This window comes from Bidens hawaiensis, unplaced genomic scaffold (assembly GCF_021521415.1).
Source record: "Bidens hawaiensis isolate Kalapana, Puna unplaced genomic scaffold, B.hawaiensis_p1.1 tig00010474_1, whole genome shotgun sequence".
NCBI lineage: Eukaryota > Viridiplantae > Streptophyta > Magnoliopsida > Asterales > Asteraceae > Bidens > Bidens hawaiensis.
In genome coordinates this window covers 810,745-819,318 of record NW_027491801.1, presented here as the reverse complement: position 1 = coordinate 819,318, position 8,574 = coordinate 810,745, and the positions used below count along the sequence as shown (strand labels likewise).

The window sequence follows — 8,574 nt, the reverse complement described above, 5'->3', positions numbered from 1 at the left end:
TTCCATCGTGGAAGATTCGTAATAGGGATGTCTTGAAGAGGGCCCTTTTTTGTTCGAACCTTCTTCTTCATTGTATTACCCCAGTAGCGAAGAAGGTTGTTGAAGATTTGGGTGATGACGAAATGATGGGAAAGATTGTGCAACACATGACCTCTTTGGTTTCTCTTGTCCCGAAAGGTTTGGGACGATGGAATGATGCCCTAGGTGAGATCAAGAAGCTTGTCAGTGAGAAGGTGTCTTTGGAGGGTGCCATTAGTGAGGCAAATGAGATGGTTGTTGGTTTGACTGCTCGTGAACAAGACTTGCTTCATGAGATTTCCTTGGCTAAAGCTTCCGTAGAAGATGACTGGAACAAGGTGGAGGCTTATGCCAAGGACCTCTATGAGCAGCGTCACAAGGTAGGTCAGGAGAGGAACTCCCTTGTAGAAGACAAGAGGAAACTGGAAGCTGAGCGTGTGAAGCTGGAAGGTGATAAGCAGAAGCTCCAAGATGAGAAGCATGCTTCTAATACTACCATCACTAACCTTCAAGGCCAGGTTGACGAGCTTCTCTCTGATAAACGTTTACTGTTCGAGCAAGGTATTCCTCAAGTTGTTTCGAATCTTTTGCATAGTGGTGAGTTTAATTTAGTTCTTGGGGAATTTTATACGAGGGCTATCACCCATGGTCGTCATCATGGCTTATCTATTGGGTTTGAGGCATGCCAAGCCGATCGTCCTCTCGATGAGCTTCCTGCTTATCAACCTCATGCTACAATTGACTTTGCGGCGGCTGCTGTGAGGGCCATGGAAATGAAGACCTTCCCCTATCTCGAAGCCGTCGCTCGTTGTCATGATCTTCCATTTTCAGTTTTCAGAGTATTGAGCCCAAAGGTTAAAAGAAAGGACTCGCTCACCTGGTTATTCAAGCCATGGTTGACAAGATTGCTGGGAAAGTTGGTGTTGATGGAGGTGATCAAGAGAATGTTATCGATGGTGGCAAGACCAGTGCTGTAGTACTTGCGACTGAAGGTCTTGCCACCCATCCTTCTGGTGTTAGGGAAGTCGAGGTTACTCCTTCCCTTACTCCCGCAGGAGAGGTTGAGAATACTCCCTCTTCTGCCCACTCCGAAGCTTCCCCGAATAGCTTTGATGCTGAGGTGAATTTGTTGTATGGGAACTTGTTTGGTGAGACCCCGAAGGCTTCAGGAGGTGAAGATGACGCTACTTCTAGAGATGAGTAGCTTGCTTATTTGTTTAAGCTTCATGTGTGAAGCTTCTTTTATTTCATGTCTGTAAGCCTTTCTTGTCAAAAACAATTTACTCTTTGTGATGCTTATAGCACCATTGTGTGGTGCTTTTATGTTTCCTAGTTAATCGTGTAGTTTGTTTTGTGTTTGCTTGTGCTTTTTATGTTTGTTATGTTTGCAATGTATTTGAAACTTTGCTAACAAATGGTGCTACAGGCACCCTTCCCTACGTTAGTGAGTAAGAACCAATGCAAAGTATATCCTGTCTGCTAGTTAGTCCACAAGATAACCAAAAATGTTATGACTCGTTTTGTGGTATATGTTGCATAAGTCGTTACATATTTTAAGCTTCTCAACTTTGTAAGCTTCTAGTTTCTTGTACTTATGGAGCGAATTGGTGTGAGATGCTTAGTTTCGTTGGATGGATACAGTTTCTTTCTTGTTGTTTTCCATGGAGTCATATTGTTTTAGGGACTCAACTTGTATACGTGAAGATATAGCGTCTTGTTACCTATTGAGCGATATAGCCTAGGAACTTAACCCTGTACATGAGTAGGAACTTTTCCGGTCATCATGGAGCTTGGTTTAGAGGGGCTCACCCTTGGATATAATAGTAAACAAGTATATTACCCAAAATATTTAATCATCCAATGATTTCTTCACTCAGACAAAACAACCACTACATAGATTTTCGATAAAGATCTACACTAAGAACTTGAGAACAGCTTGTCACTCCAATGACGTGGAACCTTCTTTCCTTCTAGATCATTGAGCTTGTAGGATCCACCCATGTGGGCTTATTTGATGATGTAGGGACCTTCCCACTTGGGTCCCAGCTTCCCCATGTCGGACTGCTTACTGGTCTCGTTATTTCTGAGCACCAAGCCCCCGGGCTTGAACATTTCTTTTCTAACTCTCATGTTGTAGAAGGCTTCTAGCTTCTTCTTTTATCTGGCTTCCTTGATGGCAGCCTGGTCACAGGCTTCTTCCAGGAGATCGAGGTTGAGCAGAACCTCTGAGTCATTAGCTTATTGATTAATGCTTCTCACCCTTCTTGTGTTTACCCTTATTTCAGCAGGGATCACAACTTCTGATATGAAGACTAAGCTATAGGGTATTTTTTTTCCTTAACTTGTTTTCTCCGTTGTTTGGATGGCCTAAAGAACACTCGGAAGTTCTTTTACGCAATCTTGCCACACCTTCCCAATCTTGCCTTGATGCCTTCTACTATACTTCGGTTCATTCGTTTGACTTGGCCCTTTGATTGGGGGTAGGAAACCGAGCTAAAGAATTGCTTGATTTGTAGCTCCTTGCACCAAAGACTGAATGGCTTCTCAGCGAATTGCTTCCATTGTTAGTTACTATCTCACTTGGCAGCCCATATCTGCAAACTATGTTTTCCCATACAAAGTTTATCACGTGCTTCCCTGTGATGGAAGCTAAGGGTTTAACTTTTGGTCACTTGGTGAAGTATTCTACTGCTACTAGCAGGAACTTGACCTTCCCGACTGCTTCGTGGAAGGGACCAACAATGTCCATTCCCCATTTGTAGAAGGGCCAGACGGATACGATGGGTACCAAGTTACGCTTTGGATTAGTCTTGACGGGAGCATGGAGCCGGCAAGTTTAACACTTGTGTATTACTTCGGCCTAGTCTTTGTGCATTGTTGGCCAATAGTATCCCAAGTGCATCAGTTTGGTTACTACTAACCTTGGGCTGGAATGTGTTCCACAAATGCCTTCATGAAATTCTCTTACAATGTAATTACTTTTATATGGTCCTACACATCGTAGCAAAAGGCTCAAATATCCTCTCTTGTATAGGACACCTTCTTCCACAACATACTGCTTAGCCTTGAGCTTCAGCTTTATAGCTTCTCCTTTTTCCGCAGGAAGCTTCCCATCCCTAAGGAACTCTAGGATGGGAGTTATCCAGGTATCCCCTTCTTCTTCAATGACATCTTGTACTTCTATTTCTTCGATGGAGGGGGATCTTAATACTTCCACCAGGATCTTCTTTGTCAAATGTGCAAAGGTCAGAGAAGCTAGCTTGCTAAGAGCATCAGCTTAGTTGTTTCGAGTTCTGGAAACTTGAGACAGGGAACAGCTCTTGAATTCCTTCATAAGCTCCTTGACCTTCTGTGTAGAAACGTTATACGGACGTTTATGAGCCAGGAATCTAGTCGCAAATCGATACGTTAAGTCGTGTTCAATACATTAAGGAATCAATACATTAGGATGAAGATACATTAATGGAGGTCTAGAGAGAATCCGGCATGGTAACGGTATACGAATAAGTTATGGCACCAATCTCTATGCATTTCACTATGGAAGGCCTATTTATAGGCTGGTCTCATTCGCTGGTACTGTAGTAACGAATGAGACCTCTCATTCGTTAACAAGATTAACGAATAAGGTCTTTCCATAGCCCCATTCGCTAGCGAATGGGTATACCTTAACGAATAAGCCTCCATTCGTTACACTGTAGTAACGAATGGGCTCTTACATTAACGGATGGCCCTAGTCTTTAACAAATTAGGCCTCATTCGCTAAACATGCTTAGTGAATGAGCCTTTATACATTAACATAAAGACTAAACTACCCCTATCCTATTCGAACAGCTGCGGACACCAAATCCGTGCACTTACAGACTCCCCCTTTTCCGTAGCTGTCGAATGCTTTCCAATACTTTAGCATCCAATACTTTTAGTCTTCAATACTTTAGCGTTGAATACTTTAACGACGAATACGTTAAAGTTGAATACTTTAACCGTGAATACTTTAACTGCATATCATCAGTCGTACAGCCAACCTCCCCCTTAGCTGATGATTCTCGGGCTTATGCAAACAGACAAAATGTAACTCTTTGTAAGCAAACCAACAACTTGTAGCTACTCGTATCAGATCTCCCCCTCAAATAAGCATCTCCAGGTGATCATTCCAATCATCCAACTCGCATATGATATGGATCAATCTAACGAGTCCATCCGCAGAAAGTCATCAACTATCTGTCGCACTGGTAAAGTACAAATGTCTTTACGTTTAACCTCGTCACGCATCTTCATGAACAACCAAATCATTCAACATCTTTCACTTTGGTCTTCACTCTCTCGATAACGTCCATCCCAAAATATAACTCTTTGAAGCTCTTCCTGGAAACCAATACGCTTGGATGCACTACTGTTTTGGGCATATGATTCAGAGTTCCAACCTTTGTTAATCAATCCCGAACGATCACATTCTTCAATCATATGACAAGACCCGTATATTCCTCAATCAGATCAACCCATTCAAGAATTGTCCCCTTCAACAGAAGCAATCCGCCGAATACTCGTAGCCAACATTGTCAGGATCAAAGTCCCTCAGAAAGAAGTAATCGGGCAGACACTCGTATCCCACATAGTCAGGTTTCAATCTCGAACAAATCAATCCACAATGGAAGAACAAACACAGTCTTGAACTCAGTCAAACATAGCTTTGCAAAAGCGAATTACCACCCGAATTGCAGTAGTTTTCAAGAAATCCTTGCAAACGTATGAATATACCAATCGAATAATCTCTTTGAAATTTTTATCTCCCTCATTTCTTGACAAATTAGGCAAGGTCTTGAACAATTATTCAAAAATTATCAATAAACGTCTCGTTAACTTAATCGAGCACTCCCCCTCGGCCCATCAAAATGCGTGAAAAGTCGGTTGGAAAACATATCATCAAAATTTGCCAGAAGAGTATCCCGCACATTTGAAATATCCCCGAAAATTTCGTTTAAGAAAATTTTCTGAAAATGCTGTTTTTCTTTTTTTAAGATCCTCATACGTTATCCTCTTCATTTGTTATCCAGGCATCACATTCATCTAGCATCCTTCCTCATTCGTTACTTCTTGAATGAATGGTTCTCATTCGTGAACCCTATAACGAATGACTTATACTTTAAATCACATTCGTTAACCTTTTAACGAATAGAAACACATTCGTTATGGAACTGACGGATGTCAGAAAAAAAATAACGAATGAGTATTGATAACGAATGAGTCCATCTTCATAGCGAATAAGCACATAACGAATGTTCACATACGTTAACTCCCCTCATTCGTATGAACAGTACACGAATGATGTCTCATTCGTTGTGAAATCCCCATTCGTTAAAATCCTTAACGAATGAACTCATTCGTTAAAACTCCGTAACGAATGGCCTTTTAACTTAACGAATGGGTTGTTAGGGCAGTTACTGTAGACCTGAAAAACGAGTTTCGCCGGAAAATATGGTTATGGTGGCCTGAAACTTCAAATCTTCAAGCTCCTTTCATGGAAGATTCATCCAAACTTCATAATTAACATCCAGAATCATCACAAATACTCAGAATTACATTATGATCATGATTCAAACATCAATTTCATCATTAACATTCAGAATCATCATCAATCAAGATCAAAAGTAACCATGGCCATTAATGTTTGATTCACTGATTAAACTTAATTAACCATATGATTTCATCACGAAGCTTCGGATTTTGATCAGGAATACGATTTTATCATCAATTTCATGATTCAAACATGAAATCATTCCAAATCAGATCAAAATCATACTTTAACTCCGATGAACATGAAGAACACGAACGAAACCGTATCACGAGCAACCGCCTGCTCTGATACCAATTGTAGAAACGTTATACAGACGTTTACGAGCCAGGAATCTAGTCGCAAATCGATACGTTAAGTCGTGTTCAATACATTATGGAATCAATACATTAGATGAAGATACATTAATGGAGGTCTAGAGAGAATCCGGCATGGTAACGGTATACGAGTAAGTTATGGCACCGATCTCTATGCATTTCACTATGGAAGGCCTATTTATAGGCTGGTCTCATTCGCTAGTACTGTAGTAACGAATGAGACCTCTCATTCGTTAACAAGATTAACGAATAAGGTCTTTCCAGCGAATGGGTATACCTTAACGAATAAGCCTCCATTCGTTACACTGTAGTAACAAATGGGCTCTTACATTAACGGATGGCCCTAGTCTTTAACAAATCAGGCCTCATTTGCTAAACATGCTTAGCGAATGAGACTTTATACATTAACATAAAGACTAAACTACCCCTATCCTATTCGAACAGTTGCGGACACCAAATCCATGCATTTACATTCTGCTTATACTTCTGCATGAAAGGTTCCCTTGCCATGAACTCGTTGTTAACTTGGTGGGCTACCAGTCTTGAATCGACAAAGGCACTTAACTCCTGAATCTTCATTGTTCTTGCTAAACAGAACCCTGCAATCAAAGCCTCGTATTCAGCCTCATTGTTAGTGCATGGAAACTCTATTCGGAGCACGTAAGTATATTCGGTTCCTTGGGGGTCTGTGATTATACCATTTCCGGAACCTTCTATACTCGAGGCTCCATCGGTATGGAGTGTCCATTTTCCTAGAGGGATGGCAGATTCACCTTCTTCAAGCTTGTTTACTTCCATGGGCTCTTCTTGTGTTTCAACTAGGAAGTTGGCCAGAACTTGACCTTTGATTGACTTCCTAGCTTCGTACATTATGTTATGTTCACCCAAACCGATAGCCCATTTAGCTAACCTTCCTGAGATCTCTGGGTTTACCAAAATTGACCTTATGGGTTTGTTGGTGATCACCTTCATCTAATGAGCTATCGCCTTAGTCTCTTGGCTGTGTGAACGAGGGCTAGAATGTGCTTCTCAATAGGCGTGCAATTAAGCTCAGCTTCCTTTAGCTCTCTGTTGATGAAATATACTGGGACCTGGACCTTGTCTTTTTCAACCACAAGCACAGAGCTGATAGCTTCCTTTCCTGCAGAAAGATACAGATTCTGCGTCAGAGTCCACCGTAAGCTACGGTGGCCACCGTAGCTTACGGTGGCTTTAGAAGTTTTACGCCAGCCTCTATCTGTTTACGGCAGCCTGCTACGCTGGAACCCTACCGTAGCTTACGGTGGCTACCGTAAGCTACAGTAGCCTCAGCTCCAAATTCTTTGTTCTTCTTTGACTTGTTGACTGCCATCACCAACTCTCGAGTTCTTTGCTCCTCTCCATCATTGTTCACTTGAATCGCCATTTTTAGCACTTATACCTACAAATGCATGACATAGTGTAGTAATCCAAATTCGTGAAATTAAACATACATGCACACGTTTTAACGAGAATTACTACACTTAAGGGTGGTTCTACAATTCACCCGTCACATTCCCACACTTGCTCGTTGCTTGCCCTCAAGCAACTCTTCAAACCAATTGTTTTTTAGAACACCACCTCCACACAAACCACAAGCCCGGCTCGGTTAAGGTCCCGAGTCATACCCTATTCCCACATAATTAGAGGTTTGCACTAGCTTACTTGATATTATATTTTAAAACATAGAGTTCTAGTCAACCTTAACATGCTTTCGGTCTTCACTTGCACCTAACACACCGTCACTCAATAACTCACTTATCAGTGACCGTTCCAAATATCACAATCGTACTCGATTCTCCTCGCATACGCTTGTACCACCATCAAATCTCCACCTAATCGTGCTCTAACATAAATGCAAATCAAGAGGTCTTAAACGGGTTGTAATGAGGCTAGGGGTAAAGGTATGGAACGGGGATATTGAAAGTGGCTCAAATGATCCAACTCGACTTGTTACATCAAAACTAAATTAAACAATAAAACACACTACTATATACATAACAGCTTTCATCACGACTCGAACCACAAGGTTTTGAACATTACCTCGACTTTTCCTTGTCTTTTATCTTTTTTTTCATCATTTTTTTGACATAATAACTTGCATAAACAATTAACTTCCACTCTCTATTTATTACTAACAAAACAACTACAATTACAAAGAACAACCTACTAAGCCGGATCGTCTCACAATTACATCGGAGTTTGATCAAATAAAAAGAATAGGTCCAATAAAGCTTTCTAAAGGAACCAACCCCCCGCCCCTCTCATTGTCCACGCTCATATATGTATTTATGAGGCCCAACCCCCAAAACCACACTCACACTCATCCGAGACGAGGCTTTAACCTAAGTGCCTCAATCACTTTTGCATTTATGCCAAGCTAAGGTCTTGAAGTGCATTGATGGCACAAGTTCTAACGGAGAATAACCATTCCGTCACCGCTCTTCGTTTTCCCAATACCCAAGTGACTGTGGCATGTTATGTGATTGGATAAACCGAAAGTATGCTAACCTTGCCTAGAATACTACTCGACCACACTTTTAACATAGCTAAGCAAACTTGATTTTTGGGGAATTATGACCATGAAAGGGGACCAAAACTTTGCCCCGACAATCTTACCACTTTTCCGGTGTTTTACTTTCAAATTTTTTT

The 8,574-nt window shown here is 41.3% G+C and overlaps 1 protein-coding gene across 1 annotated transcript; it reads right to left on the bottom strand.

Moving 5' to 3' along the window:
- Positions 1–5,809: 5,809 nt before the first annotated feature.
- On the bottom strand, positions 5,810–6,876 carry LOC143535481 (uncharacterized). The gene is made up of 2 exons (XM_077029716.1): positions 6,376–6,876; positions 5,810–5,869 (listed from the first exon to the last, which is right to left on the bottom strand). Exons 1-2 carry the CDS (start codon positions 6,874–6,876, stop codon positions 5,810–5,812), a joined length of 561 nt encoding a protein of 186 aa, XP_076885831.1.
- Positions 6,877–8,574: the final 1,698 nt, after the last annotated feature.